At 41.7% G+C, this 16,716-nt stretch overlaps 1 protein-coding gene across 1 annotated transcript in view; it reads left to right on the forward strand.

Moving 5' to 3' along the window:
• The window catches only part of LOC111867882 (ATP-binding cassette sub-family F member 1), a 44,031-nt gene that overhangs the window by 19,892 nt on the left and 7,423 nt on the right, over nt 1-16,716 (forward strand). The window contains exons 7-10 of the mRNA XM_023858084.2: nt 2,648-2,822; nt 4,053-4,231; nt 8,047-8,280; nt 11,811-11,883. Of these exons, the coding sequence (XP_023713852.1) occupies nt 2,648-2,822; nt 4,053-4,231; nt 8,047-8,280; nt 11,811-11,883 (661 nt within the window). The remainder of the gene's footprint in view (nt 1-2,647; nt 2,823-4,052; nt 4,232-8,046; nt 8,281-11,810; nt 11,884-16,716) is intronic.

Here is a 16,716-nt window from a genome sequence, read left to right on the forward strand (position 1 = left end):
ATGAAGCAAACACACAGTTCTTCATCTATCTCCAAAGTTCGTTCCGCTATAATTCTCATCATCCCAATTGCATCCCTGGTTCCTTTTCCTCTTCTAAATCCAAACTGATCTTCTCCAAGTACATCCTCTATTTTCCTTTCAATTCTTCTTTTAAGTATCTTTGCTATTATCTTTGCTGTATGTGCAATAAGGCTTATTGTGCGATGGTCGCTGCATTTTGTAGCTTTTGTCTTTTTCTTTAAGGCAATCATTGTAACTTCTGTAAAGTCCTTGGGCCACTCTCCACTTTCATATATGGTGTTCATATATATATATATAGCTCTGTGGCATACAGTTACATTTGAGAGGAACCTACTGCTTCAATTCTAATGGTCGAAATCACTTCCATTCTGAAGGTGGAAAGGCAGTGCGTTCGTCTAAAATGTTAACATGACTACGCTGAATCACATTCCAGCAGACCACATTCTTAGTACTTACTGCAATGAGAACCCCCCAAATCTCTCACACATCTTAAGTTACCCTCATTGCACAATACACAGTCATAGAATTTAAATATGAAATGAATCCTTGTGATTGTGTCCCTAAACAACATCAACCTGATAGACTTTATTATGGAGACATGTTTTTTGTGAGGTAGGAACTGAATTTTTAAATGTTATGTACATGAGCTTGAGGCTTCAGAAGAGTTAAAAAGGTATGGTATCCAGGGCATACTTTCCAAAATTGCTGTTTGCTGTAATATCAAATGGAAGAAAGTAAAAATATCTGAACACTACAGTGAAACCCCCATTTGAGGTTTCTTTATAGAGCAGTGGTATGGAACACTGAACTGAAGGAAATCTTAAAGTAAGGAAATTCAACACTGAAGCTATTGTCCTGGAATCAGTGAACTTGAACATTATATCAGTGAAAACCTTGACTTGAGGAATGTTAAATGGGGGTTCCACTGTAATTATTCAATGCTCCTTGAAGTGAGGTGGTATGAAGAGTGCTATGTGCACTTTCTCGATACCCAGCCAGTAATGCTTGTGTGAAGACTGGATGCCCAAGTGAAGATGCTCTAATATGTGCTCTTACTGTATGCTTGTGAAAGCCATGATGTCCCTTTCCCACTTGCTGAAGTATCAATGTATCGAATTATGCAAACTGCCATTGTCCTCTCAGTGGCGTCTTTTACATTAGTCACCATTTAAGCTTATCCCTCACACTAGGGACTGCAGAGGAAGTAGGGCCAGCTACCAGTAGTCTGTATGCATCCACCTCTCTGTTCTGCTGTCTGAGAAAGAAGCGCACAATACCTACAGTAATTCATGTAACACTGCTGATAAAAGTAGCTGTGAGTTAGTGTTTTCTGATACCTGGCCTGTTGTACTGAGATGCTTCATGCAGCTCAAGGGAACTGATTTGGGCAGTATGTAGCACTGTGTAGTCACTGGCTTCCCACCGCGGTGGTCCTGGATCAAGCTTGGGTCAGGCGATGTGGGATTTGTGGTGGACAAAGTGGCACTGGGCAGGTTTTCTTCAAGTACTTCAGTTTCCCCTGCCAATCTTTGTTCGACCAGTTGCTCCACAATCACCATCGTCTATCATCTGGGGCTGATGTAGTAGGCCAGCAGTGGCCACAGTACCAAGTGGACTCCATCTCACCCCACTAAGAAGAAAATGTAGTGCTGTATACATCATCTAAGTTTATGGGTTTCTTTTTGTACACATTTCAGTTAACCCTTTCCAGTCAAACATCGATATATAATTATATATGATTATAATCATTATAATCGATTATAATCGACATGGTGACTGTGCTCCCATGGACAAATGTTGATATATTATCGATAAAGTTTGTTTTGTGTTTCTGCTGTCATATTTCAATCATATGTTGCTGTAGACTATAGCAAAGCATGCATGAATGTTTTGTCTGCCTCCGCCTGCCTTCTGGAAATTGAGGGAGAAACTGCGTATGAAGAATTGGGCAACAAAATGTCAGAAAATGAGAGTGAGAGAGAGTGAAACAAGTGTTGTTACGTGTTGATGGGTGGGAATGTGAGGAAATGATGCCACTGAATAAAGCAGTTGAGCCATAAAAAAGACAAAGTGCATGGGGTGATAAAACATATAGAGAAACAATTGCAGAAAAATTTTGTGTCAGGCAGAAACATTGGTAATAGATGAACCAACAGTTGGGTTCAAACACAAAATCATTTTTATAACTTATAATTAAAAAAAACGAACAATGTGGGGCATGAGATTATTTGCAGTAGCTGAAAGTGACACTAGTTATACTCACAGTATAATTCCAAATTATGGAAAACTTAACAGGCGACATGTGTAACTTACCATACTCTGAAAATCCATTCATTTCAAAACTAGTTCTTCCCTTGATGGACAGACTACGACTCAGTGTGCCTGGTATTTAAGACTACCACTATTTCACTGACAGATGTTATAGCAGTGTTAAGTTGGCCCAAGAATTGGACAATCGAAAATGTAAGTACACATTTGGCTTGTTAACCTTATATCCATGTTGCACCAACTTTTTGGGCACAACAGTTCACTTAGTGGCTCAGCAGGTATTTAAAACCCCTGACAGCCTGGCTGCGGAAATTTCTCTAAGCACGACCAGAAAGGGTTAATCTCATCTTCTTTACAGGAAAAGAAACAAAAGGAGGCTCTTACAAGGAAGCAAGAAAAGAACCGTAGTAGGGTTCAGAAGAATGAGGAGGATGAGGGCCCAACAGAGCTGCTTCAGAAGCCGCGCGAGTACATCGTCAAGTTTTCATTTCCTGATCCTCCGCCACTGCAACCTCCAATTCTGGGTCTGCACAGTAAGTTGTTTTCTGAAGATATGTGATGTGTAGATGGAGGCAGCAGGTTCCTTCAAAAAAAGATAGTCTTCATATTCACCACTGTGAGGACTTCAAATCTCAGAAGTTCCTCCCCCCCCCCCAAGTGTATATAAGGTCTAAGTAAATACAGTATCCATTCTTTTTTTAATTTTACCGATGTTTTTAAGAGCTATGATAGTTCAGTCTGTTTAGTGACAATTTTATGGTCTGGATAATAGATGGTGGTCAGTTCCTGGAAGGGTCACATTTTCTGCATCACTGCTCCAGACTGACTCTGGGACCCCACCTGCTATCAAATGGTAAACAGAGGGCCCCTAACCTAGGATGAAAGAGGGGCACGAAGTTCATCACTCAGCTTCAACTAGTGCCCCAAGGTTAAGAATGACTGGAGCTCTACCTCCACTCCTACATGCAAATTCTTGGCGTGGTGCTTAGTTGAGCACAGAGGCAACTCCATACTGTCCTGTTACTGAATGATAACTCATAAGACTTTCACAGTTCCTCTGTTGGTGATATGTAAATCAAGGCTCACTGATGGAAACAGTTAACTACCTTTTTGTCCGAGGGAGGAAGCTGAGATAGCTCAGTATGGCAATGGGCTGCTGGGTGAATGGCTGAAGAATCAGAGCTTAATTTTTGATGGGTACGAGAGATTTTTATGTTCTCCACAACATCCAGACTGGCTCTGGGTTGTCACCCTTTCCATTGTTTACCAGGGGATCTTTCCATGGTGGTAAACTGACTACATTGAGGTTAAGAATGCATGGAGCTCCACCACTACTTCATATGTCTTCATTACATGGTAGTTAACTGAGCACAGAGGTAACTTTACTTTCTTTCCCCCTGATCGTAAGCTGCCAACATGTAATTTTCCTCTACACATTTGCTGTCGGAAGTTTGCCATCACCGACTTTCATATCTGCTTGCTCGGTATGATCATGTGCTGTGTGGTAGAAATACTTGGTCTTTACATTCTTTGACATCCCTTCTAGTAGTCTGCATGCAGGAACAATAGGTGGCAGTAATTTAATATTTTCTTAAGCAGTTTGTGTGGAAGTTGCTCTTGTTTGTCCTTTGTAACTGGCAGGAATGAGGTTAGAAATATGAAGGTTGGGGAAAGGGTGAAAGAATGAATAGTAATTAAGCAGACCCTGAGTTTGAAGCTTCGCATGATCTAGAGAACAAGTGGCCCATATCTTTACTTTCCAGACGTGACATTTGCTTACCCTAGTCAGAAACCGTTGTTCGTGACCTGTGATTTTGGCATCGATCTCAACTCAAGAGTGGCCATTGTCGGACCAAATGGTGTCGGAAAGTCAACGTTTCTTAAACTTCTGACATCAGACTTGCAGCCTCAGCATGGTGATGTAAAGAGAAACTATCGCTTGGTGAGTAATGTTGGAAAATGTTCACTGATCTGTATAATATTGTCCATAGTGTGTACTAACAGAGTAACTGTGTGGCACAGAGTTCTTCTTGAAATGATACTCACTCAGATGACAAAGACATTGGCCAACTTTTAACCCTTTGTAGCCTAAAGTTTAGCTAAACAGTATTTAAAATTTCATTTTTGGCCTCACAAAAAAAATGCCATGCCACCAGTTTTTTTTTTCTGTGGTGCTACAGCCCCAATTTGGGCCTAGGTCTACCTCCATGAAACTCTCCATTTCACTTCGGTTTACTAGATCTTACACATTCGGTAGGACTCCTTGGGCGAGTGATCAGCTCGTCGCAAGGCCTCTACCTGTAGACAAACACAGAAAAACGCACACAAACATCCATGCCCTGAGTGGGATTCGAACCCAAGATCCCGGCTTCTGAGCGAGCGAAGACAGTGCATGCCTTAGACCGCTCAGCTACTGTGACCGGCATGCCTCCAATACAGAATGTTATAATGTTACATTTCACCATCCTCAAGCACTGTGTAGACCTGACTTTGGAGCTTTTGTGCAGTCTGTGTGAAACATTGTTCATTGTTCTTTCTTTGTATTTCTTTATTAGACACTACATGTTTCCACCTAACTGTCCACACCCACAACAAACAGTTATGATGGCTGACCAACACACAACAGCCCCAGCAAGAATGTTAAGGGCAGCCATAATTAACAAACCAAACAAAACCAAAAGCAATCATGTGCAACCCAAGGACACCCAAATAAAACTGATGGTAACCCACATAACCAAAATAACCAGAGGCAACTATAATAGGAGGAAAGAAAACTGCATTACAGTGAGCAGCAGAATCCTTAACCATAACAACCTGTACACCTGAAGATGGCCAGTTAGGCCAAAACATTTTGTGTCCCATAAAGGAATATGAAGAAAGAATAGTGCACAACGTTGCACAAAGACAGCACAGAAGTTGCAAAGTCAGATCTCCATTACAGAGACTAATCACTTAATGCTGTTTAGGGAAATAATCATTGTTTATTCTGAGAATAATAAAAAATGCATAAATACCTTATGTTTTAACCCTTTGCATGTGATGAACTACGTTAAATTGGCTTGTGATACATTAAAACTACCATAGCTAAAGAGATCAACTTACTGTTAACCAACTGGTAGAGCATTCTGACAATAGATGGCATGAAATGTGACATACCAATATTTAGAGGAATTTACAGGCTTTCATGTGATCTGTGACTGTAGTTGTCTGAAGACGTTATGTGGAAGTAATGTTGGTTTTTCTGTGCAACTAACTTTTCTCCCAAGAAGCCTTGTCTTTTCTACCAGGTAGTGGAGACTTCACAGTCAGAGGGTTAAAACTATATTAACCACTGTGATTTAAAAGGTTCATCACTGTGTTCACAAAAGCCTGTCACCAGAATCTATCCTGGACGAGTTGAATTCCGCCTGCACCATTGTATCAGTATTTGTGTAACATATGTTGGAAACTTTTATTGTAAGGCAAATACGTTAGCAGAAATGCAGATAAAGTACAGTATTGCTGCATTTGGAGAAGACACAATGAAAAAATAAATCAGAATAAATCATGTCATCACAGGAGTGCTCTAAATTAAACAGATCAGCATAAACTTTTTTTTCGGCTGTAGGAAATTATATTCTAGTTGAATTTGGAACACAGAAACATTTATGCAGGATTTGAGGTTCTCACAGCAGTGGTTGTGAAGAGTTCTGTCTTCTGGGATGTAACACCATATCACCTCCATCCTCAGGGTTGAAGAATAAGCTGAGAAATAAACCAGCGTGAAAGTAGGTGGTGTCATGAAACAAGACCTTGAGGTGTGTATCCTCGTGACATCACTTTATTACTCAACACCATAACTACAATTCAACGTAACTATAACACAAATGTTGAACAAGTTGTTTCACAGTCGCTCCTTTTTTATTAACAACTCAATATACCGTAGAACTGTCGAACTCTCCATGCTCTCTTCCACTGTCTTCTACTGGTGCCCACTGCACACTGGCCCACACACCGCTCAGCCGGCCTCTTATACTGTTCCCTGTTGCCCTGTGGTAACAGTAGTGTCCCCTGTTATGCCACAGTGGGAAATGGGTGCCTACCCCCGCTCCTCTGCTCTTGCGTCACTTCGGGGGGGGGGGNGGGTTCGCTTAGTTGGGGGTGGAGTCCAACTGGATCCACTCAGCGCGGTAGTCACTGATTGGCCTATTGTAGCCTGCCCAGGGTGATTATGATGTTGGAGAATTTGGTGGAACGAAGATTGGCAGGGGAAACCGAAGTACTCGGAGAGAACCCACCCCAGCACCACCTTGTCCACCACAAACCCCATTTGACCAGACCCGGGATGAAACCCGGGCTGCCACGGTGGGAAGTCAGTGACGAACCGCTTGAGCTGTGGTGTGGCCTTCGGGCAGAGGGTTTACTGGCCTGTTACCATAGCAGCGGCAGCAGCTCCTATGCTGTTATGTCACCGCGCAATGGTTGTCTAACACAGCTGCTCTGCTGTTACGTCACCGCTGGCAACGCGTGTTACCGCGTCGTGCAGAGTCCACGATCCTCAACAAGTGGCAAGCAGAGGGCTTATTCTCCAACCCTGAGGATTAAGGTAACATGTTACTTCAAAACGTTGGTTGGCTTTCAGCAGTGTACATGGCATTATTAACCCAGAACATAGAACTTTTCACAGAAAAAGCTGTTTGGTTAAATAAAATATGTGTAAATGAAAAGCCTTTTGTAAAGTTCTTACTGAATGTTGCAGTAGAGTGGTTAGCATTCCTGCTTCTTATTTGGAAGGGCCCAGGTTCAAATATTGGTCCTACACAGCTAACAGCCTTACTGAGTTAAATTTTATGTTCTCTCAAAAATGGCCCATGAAGTGTATTCTCTTTGCATTCTAATGGAAGTTCACTGGCATTCATGTGAAGCTCTGGTAAACTTATGTCAGAGTACAGGGAATCACATCTTCAACCTTACTGAAGTTTTTCAGTTTCTTCTTTCAGATGGACAGTAAGCCAGTTTAATCCATGACTGCTATCCTTCCATATCCTTCCCACTTCATTATTCACCAATCATCATGTTAATTTATGCCCCGTAACTTCAGTTGAATTGTTTGAAAGTACAAGGTGATTCTAAATTATTGTCGGGGTTTCCTGTGGTCTATAATTTTCAAATCGGAAATAACAAAAAGAAACTGCTTATGGAATATGAAAGTGTAACTCAGAAAGTTTTATAATTTGTAAAATAAAACTTTTTGACTTACACCTTCATATTCCATAAGCAGTTATATATTGTTTTTCCCGGTTTGAAAATTATAGGCCATGGAAATCCCAACAATAATTTAGAATCAGAGTTGTATCGTTAAATAAACCATAAATAAATAAATAAATACATAAGGAAGTAAGGACACACCATATATGTTGTTTCAGGCTCCAGTATTAAGTGGTGCTAATGCTGCTCCCACCTCAGAAGTTTTTGCTTCCACCGTATAGTTATTACTGATTGTACTAATCTGAGAATTACTGTAGTAAGGTGACCCTAAGTGACAATGAAATTTTGTGACAATCAGTGAATTGGTTCAGAAGTTGGACTGGGGACACACACATACAGACAATATAGTAATCTTATAACCCTACTTTTTTCACATAGAAAGAAAGGTGGACTAAGTATATAAATTGAATTAAATTCATCAGAGTTTAGTCTATAAATATGTGTGGAATACATTTTCATTTTTCCAGTAATAAGCTTCTATATTTAAAAGCCTTTCTGTGTTCATTTCAGCGAATTGGACGATTTGACCAGCACTCCGGTGAACATCTGACAGCTGAGGAGACACCAGCCGAATACCTAATGAGATTATTTGATCTGCCATATGAGAAAGCCCGAAAGCAGCTTGGAACATTTGGTTTAGTCAGTCATGCTCATACGATAAAGATGAAGGATCTGTCAGGAGGGCAGAAAGCTAGGGTTGCACTAGCAGAGTTATGTCTCAATGCACCAGATGTTATTATTTTGGTAAGTACTTATTTCTGCAACCAAGTCTGTTGTGGAATATTCACAGTATTGTGTCTTCTAAAGTTTTTCTCTAGCTAAACTGGTGTGTTAGCCATTTTCATGTTTTTATGACAAGAACATGTGAGAAAGGCACCCCTTCACTTTGGTATGACCATTTATACGTTTGTGTGTTTGCATGTAATGACTTAAGAACTGTTGAACAAATTGTCATAAAATTCTAAGTTGGGTTTCAGTATAATTTGTTGATGCATTACAGTCTGGGTTGAATTGGACAGTAATGGACACTTTACATGAAAACCTGTTTGTGTTTCTATGTACATCTCGAGTGTTATTCACATATAACATGCTGAATATTTAAGGTGGCTTGGGGGAGAAGAAATCTGTTGAAAAATAGTGTTGGACAAAATGTAGGTACACATTTTATGCCCAGTACACTTATTCTATAAGCCTTGTGGTTTTTGAGATACAGAATAAATGTACTGGAATTGTTCTGATATGCATACATTTTGTAACTTATTTTCAAATATTAATTTCTGCTTCATGCAGAGGAACAACTACTGAAGTATTTGCTGTGTGTGTGTGTTGGGATTCACATTCAAACAACACATGTCAGTAATGTGCTCTCATTGCTTTCCATTGTGGACAGTAAGTTTATGTCTGGTGTACAGGCAAGTACAGCTGTTTTCTGTAAGGTACAGGATGATCAGTTCAAAACAATGCCCAAATACAAAAATATTGTATTTTTATATCTGACTGGATATAAACACAAATGAGTGTTCACAAAGGACACTGGAAGTGTCCTCCATTGCTCTGAATACACGTATTGGTCCTCATGCTCATGTTTTGAGAGATGTGTGTGAGAGTTTTGCTCCAATGCGCTGATTACATTTTTCAGTCATCACTTCCAGTTCTGTGCGTTTTAGATTTTTTTGGTACACTTACTCTCTAACCCTTTGAAGCGCTCTTTCCTGAGCATAGTGTGGAAAGAAAGAACTGCATCTCAGATGGATGCCACAATTCCTAGAGCATGCAAACAGATATCAGAATTCTTATTATCTTGTGACTGAACCTTGTGTTTTGTTCAGAGTGATTAAAAGCACCCAGGCTTTGATTGGTGCCGACATCCCTACAGGACATTTGTAACTACACATTTTTAGCTTTTATCTGAGGAATGTGGCTTGATGCATGGAACTCGGCTCCTACAGTTACTGTACCTGACACTGGGCTCCAAAGCTATCCCTGTAACAGGCCATGAAGGCCCATAAGGTTGTAAAACATCAAGGCTTCCACATTTTCTCTAGACAGTCGACTCAGAGATGGTGGTAAGATTGTCAGCCTTGTGTGTCACAGGGCTCCAAGGCATTAAGAAATCTCCACTTCAGATTTGGAGATCATGGTAGCCAGAGTCCCTACTCAGATGATCCTATCTCCATTATGAGTATAATATTTTCTGTTTCAGTATAATTTGAAATGGATCACCCTGAATTTAGAATTCTGTCTGACTTGACATTCTTGGAGTACTGTGGTGTTATCACAACTATACTTCATTCATATTTCTTCTTTTTGTACTACTTCTCCTGCTCCCCCTCCCCTTCTCCCTCTCCAGTGTTATACATGTCACTGGATGAAAAGAGTCCAGTCTCTTCCTTCTTCCCACAATCTTTCCTTTTGAATGTCTTGTTAGCTCTTTCCTGTTTCGGTTTATGATGGGTGTGGAGTATAAACATAGGTGAGCTTGTGGATGTGGCCAGTAGAGGGCTAAGTTCACAGTGAATAGACACTTGTAGCAAGGAAGTTGCATCACAGTGCTTGAACTGTATTCCTGCATATGGGTTTTATTGCTGTAATAGTTCTGTTCCTGTCTTGTTTTGCTGTATGACACATACTGCAGGGACTGTATTCTCGGGAAGCTGTCTCATAGGAAGCAAGCATCTTGTCACTGAATTAACTGAGTAGGTTGGCCTAGTGTTAATGCATGAGACTCATAATCAGGAGGGGCTTGGTTTGAATGTCAACCTGCACACCAGCTGTCCTGACTGAGGTTTGAGGCAGATGCTGGGGATAGTACTTAAATTTAGGTCATGAACATCTCCTTGCTAATTCATTTATAATGTAATCTCGCTAGTGATATTATAAAATGACCTATGAAGAAATAAAAAAAGAGCAGAAGTCCAGTGTTTCACAGACCTGTTCTGCCCTCCATGACCTGGGTATGATGTTATTATCAGCAGCAGCCTGTAGCCAAAGAAGATTTAATCGTTTTTATTCTTCACAAAAGCTCAGAATTTTATATTTTGTTGTTAGTTTAGGGCCGTGCCATAGCTCAAGTGGTTAGTCGCAGGCTTCCCACTGCGACAGCCCGGGTTCGATCCTGGGTCTGGTCAAGTGGGATTTGTGGTGGACAGAGTGGCACTGGGGCAGGTTTCTCCAAGTACTTCGGTTTCCCCTGCCAGTCTTCATTCCACCAAATTCTCCATCATCATAATCACCCGGGGCAGGCTACAATAGGCCAATTAGTGGCCGCCGTGCCGAGTGGACCAAGTTGGACTCCACCCTCCACTAAGTGAAATTAATTTTGTCGCTAGTTGCTAGTGTTTGTTTACATTGATTCCACAGTTCTCATGACCATAGTGCAGAAGAGAGTGTAGACATTCCTTTGTAGTGACTGCATAAGGACTTGAATAATGGCAAGCACTGGTGAATAGTTACAGATTTCAGGCTTTCACAGTGATTCATTGTTGATGTTGATCCTGCTCTGTGTGGCTGTGGGCAGTGGTGCCGATGTTTCAGAGATACACTCACACTCCATCTGAGCAAGACAGTGTTTGGTCCAGTAGACCAACAAAGAGAATGGTATGGTCTGTTGGCCCAAAACCTATATGCACACACTCTTGCCCTACTCATATCAACTCCTGAAGATGGAGGCAGCATGTATCTGTGAAACACTGGCATCACCACCCAAATCCACATGGTGCTGTGATCTAAGAGCAGAACCGACATCAATGGGTAAATAGTAGCGGTAGATTACAGTATGGACAATAAACACTCACTAATCCGGATTAATTTGGGGGGGAGGTCATCAAGATGAAGTGATAATCTGGATTACTGAAGCTAAAGGTAGCCCTAAAAGAGAAAAAGAACTTAGAACACAAATAAATGATAAATTTAATGATATAAGTAATGCTGATGAAAGTAAATACCAAAAAATATCACTGTAGAGCCTTTATTTAAAAACTATAAAAATATGATACATTTATTCATCGATAGAAGGCTCAGAAGTTGTACTTGTTTTTTAACGTAATGATGCAGGTTTGAAGGAACTGCCTCAAGTTTTGTCTGAACAGACAAGTGACTCATATGCTTTCTTAAATGCCACTTGTCTTTTTAAAGGGTGTACAAAATTGTGAACAACATTTTTCATATTTTGATTGAGATTAACTGTAACCAGATCAGCAAAGATTTACTGTATTGATACTAATGTTGATTGAAACATGTGAATTTAGAATATTTGTAATTACATTATGTTTCAGGATGAACCTACAAATAATTTAGACATTGAATCAATTGATGCTCTTGCAGATGCCATCAACGAATATAATGGAGGTAAGAATCTGATTGTAATTTTAGACACTTTGGTACGCAGCCCGATGAAGTAAAAACTTATTTCTCTATAATACAGTAGAATTTGCATGCACTGTTCCTTGATTTAATGTTTTTCGTTCTCTGACATCATTTTCATGAATGCCAAGTCAGTAATCTTGGTGCTAAATTGCCTGCATTTAAGATTTTCCTCATTTTAGTGTTAGTTTCCTCAGCTCTCTGTTCGTTAAGAAATTTCATTCCCTAACTTTCTTCATATAGTTCATGATAATGACAATCTTTAGAAACTTTGTTCTAATCCTCTTACTGTCAGACTAGTTCTGCAGGCCCTTCTGGTAATTCTGCATTGTTTCTCGATACCTGAATGTGATAAGAAAGACTGCTCTGTCCAAGATAAGCAGCAGTGTATGTTGAAATGAAATATGTTGCATGGCTGTGCCATTTCTTAACATATAAATGAATTACATGGAGTGGAAACTGGTCACTGTGGCTCAGTTCTCTTGCAGTGAAAGGGTTAATTAATCTTGTTGATATTCAGTTTTGATTATATTAACAGTGAAACTTTGATTTTATGCTCCCAGATATTACATTTTTTATGAATTTACACACTTTGTATATTGTCTGAGCCAAATGCCCTTAACAACAAAGCCAGATATTAACACATTTTATGTTTCTGCTGCTTTATATTGTAACATGTTTCGTTACTGAATACGCCGTAGAGATCGTTAATTGGTTTATTGAACAATCTACAAATATCGGCTACAATTAATTATCACAATGTTATGGGTTTCCACACTTAACGAACCCTACAACAAAATCTCTTAACACTATCTTCCAGAGTCTTCACGTATTAATAGCGTGGGAGCTATACAAGTCTCGCTGAATTGCACACTACAAATATAACTGGTTATCATGAACTATCACTGATTCTTGCACACGCGTCTGTAGCTCGTAACTTGCGAACTGAGAACTCGTTGATAACACACTGACTCGACTACTACTTAACTCAGCGACTGCTCACATTACAACTGACTCGTAGCTGCTGTGCAGTTCCCTTATATAGCCACAGTGGTGCCTGTTGCCATGTCACAGTAGGAAGCGGTTCCACGTCACCGTGTTGCATCACCACGCATTGCATAGCTACCAGGTTGCGGGGACTCGGCTAACTTCGGCTCCACTCGGCTCACTTCGGTTCTGCTTGGCACATCACCGCGGGGAGAGTGGCGGGGTGATGACTCGCCTATTACGCGAGCGCTACTTTACCGCCACGTGCCGCTGGGGAGGTAGGGGTCAACATGTCACACTGCTCCCTCCTTAAGGCTGTTCGTCCCGAATAGCCTAACGGTGCTTCCCGCGTTCCTTTTCTTCGGAGGCTGTTCTTGCAGCATCTTCTTTGTCCATTACATCCACTTCCTTCTTAAGATCAACTCGTCTCGAGCGGTTTCCTTTCCGCTCGCCAGAAGATCCAGTTGTGTCCCATTCATCCATCACTTTCATTCTATGGCACATTCACTCTCTCTGGGGAGCCCGGTTCTTCTACATTACCGGTTCCTCCTCTGCTTGAAGTCTCTTTTTCCGTTTTGGAGGGGGTCGTCCTCTCCATAAGGTCCATTCCTTGATCATTTCTTTCTTCGGAGGTTCCTTATGTCGACGTAACAGCTCTTGATGCGTTGTTTGCACTTGCTGACGTCGTCCCTCCTGGAATCCCCACCACTTGCTGGCGCAAGACCGTAGCGCCAAGACCTTTCTCCGGTATCCGAAGGTTCCCTGGGGAGTTTCCTTCTTGGAGGTATTTCTCCAACGTCGTGCCACTGTCGCGCAACAGGATATCTTCCTGCAGATGGCAGCCAACTTCATCCGGGATTCATGGTTTCCTCGGGTCCAAGATTTATTGAAGATGGTTCTCCGGCGCCATGACACTCTTGCATGGCGGGACACCTTCCTGCTGACGACGGCCAATTTATTCTGGGGTCCGCAATTTTCCCGTGTCGGGTTCTTCATAATTCGTCGCTTTCGGTCCCTACGCCTTTTCTTCTTCGGTTCTACGACCGGCATTACTTCGGCATCTTTTATGGGTACCTCTCATAACTCTGTCGCTTCAGGTTTCCTGTGCACTGAGGCCGGCTTGTCATCTTCTTGACGTGCCTCCATTACTAGGCAGGCCATCGTCGTTCCGACCGGTATCACTATGGGGACCTCTTGTTGTGCCGCCGCGGGTTTCGTGTCCACTGTGGCCAGCTTTTCCTCTTCTAGACATGCCTCCATTTCTTGGTAGGAGTCTAATTTGGCCATCAAATCTTCTTTGTCTTTCCTCCTACTTTCCTCCATCTCTTCCCTCTCTTTCCTCCTCTCTTCCGCCCTATCGGCTTTTTGTCTGGCCGCCATTTGCTCCTGGGCGAACAACAGACGTTCCATCATTTTTTCCATGTCCATGTTGTAGCAGTAAACCACTCAATGCACAATAATTCAATTATTTGTCACGTGTGTAAGTTCGTAACCACTTCTGACACCAATGTAACGTGTTTCGTTACTGAACACGCCGTAGAGATCGTTAATTGGTTTATTGAACAATCTACAAATATCAGCTACAATTAATTATCACAATGTTACGGGTTTCCACACTTTACGTACCCTACAACAAAATCTCTTTAATACTATCTTCCAGAGTCTTCATGTGTTAATAGCGCGGGAGCTATACAAGTCTCGCTGAATTGCACACTCCAAATATAAATGGTTATCACGAACTATCACTGATTCTCGCACACGCGTCTGTAGCTCATAACTTGCGAACTGAGAACTCGTTGATAACACACTGACTCGACTACTACTTAAATCGGCGACTGCTCACATTACAACTGACTCGTAGCTGCTGTGCAGTTCCCTTATATAGCCGCAGTGGTGCCTGTTGCCACGTCACAGTAGGAAGCGGTTCCGCGTCACCGCGNTGGCTAACTTCAGCTCCACTCGGCACACTTCGGTTCCGCTTGGCACATCACCGCGGGGAGATGACTCGCCTATTACACGAGCGCTACGTTACCGCCACGTGCCGCTGGGGAGGTAGGGGTCAACATGTCACAATATTTTCCTAAAATTTCTCTTTATTTTTCTAGTCCTGACTACAAAAATTTACCTGATCTTACATTTTGCATGCATAAGGGGATTTTTCAACCACTATGGTCCCTGCATTGTAGACACTTTTCATCCTGTTGCATCATAGCATAATTGCAGCCCAGTAGTAGCAGTGTGACTCTCCCATACCTGATAAGTTCGCTAAAAATATCCATTGCAACACAGTAACGTGTGTTTTCAAGAGTGAACATTGAACAGAATTACACCCAGGTTTAACTCTTACATTTTCCTGTGCCTGTCTGACTTGACTTTGTAAAGACCACTTTTTATCGTGGACTGAGATGAAGCAAGGTGGTGAAATATGGATGATAAAGGAAAGCATAAATCATTTGCAATAGGTGATAAAGTAAATATGTCAGCACAAGTTGATGCACAAATTGGAACATGGTGTGGTGTGTAGACCCATTGCTAAGCAGTGACTCTGTAAACAGTGGCTGTTTCTGGACAACCGCTCAGTAAACACATTCCCATGGCAACAGATATGTATACAACAATAAAGTTACTGTTGGAAACCGATTGTTTTCTGTGTGGTCCATCCCAAGATGTTATAAGCAAGGGACAAAGTTAGTTCACAGGCAGTTCTGCACAAGAGGCTTAGAAGATAGAACCTGAGCACATGGAGCTGAAGAACCTCCAGTGTTAGAAGCTGTTACAAGGGAACGTCTGATGAAGAGATAGCAGTCTGGAACAGACTGCTGTGGTGATTTGTGAATGTGGAGATTAGCAGTGGCACTGTAATTGCTTGTAGTTCCGAGTTGTGTGTGTAAGTGGTCAGTAAATCCATTCACCCATCCAAACACCATAAATTGTGACAGTATGTTTGAACTTGCATTACAGTAGAGATGTTCGTGTCCACACTAAACAATACTATGAAGTACTGTGAAGAAATTGAAAGAAGTTACATCCAGTGTGGAACTTTCTGTCAGCAGTAGAAATCATTAAAATGTTTGCCAGTGGAGGAACTGGAATGCATTGTTGAAGAAAGCATGTGAGAATAATGCTTCCAAAGATGGCACCCGCCTCAAGTAGAAGTGCTTACACATCACTGCGAATCTGGGAAGCAAACATTTTGGCTTCCCTTTGTTGGATCAGCAGACTTAACAGTCAGTATAGTGACAGGCTACAGACTGTATGGCTAGGGTTTGATTCCTAGAAGCGGCGAGATTTTTCCTTACTCCATAGCATGCAGACCAGCTCTGGGGCTCACCCAGCCTTCTTGCTAGTGGGTTCCAATGGCTTTGTCCTCGAGGGTTAATCGGCCGGAGCATGAAGCTTATCACTCACCTGTTGCTGAGGGGGGTGGGGGCTGTGCCTGCATTCCCTGTAAGTCTTCATGGCATTGTACATAAGTAATTAATAAATGGTTGGATAAATATGTGTAGGTAGGCTGAAAAGTAATGCACACATGCTTGTAGAGCGCGAACGAAATGACCTTCAGAAGCGCGCCAGGTGGCATGTGGAAGTAACATTCCCCCTCAATACGCATGCGCAGGTTTGAGGTCGTTGCGTTCATCCAGTGTATTTCGAGAAGTGGAAGTATGGAGACGTGTTCTAGTGCTATGTCAACGCGAGTTAAACAGCGTGCTGTTATCGAATTTTTAACTGCTGAAAAAGTGACTTCTACTGAGATTCATCGTCGTTTAAAGGCTGTTTATGGTGACGATGCTGTTGATAGGTGTACTGTAAATCGATTGGTAATAATTTTTT

The sequence above is a fragment of the Cryptotermes secundus genome, unplaced genomic scaffold (assembly GCF_002891405.2).
Source record: "Cryptotermes secundus unplaced genomic scaffold, Csec_1.0 scaffold91, whole genome shotgun sequence".
NCBI lineage: Eukaryota > Metazoa > Arthropoda > Insecta > Blattodea > Kalotermitidae > Cryptotermes > Cryptotermes secundus.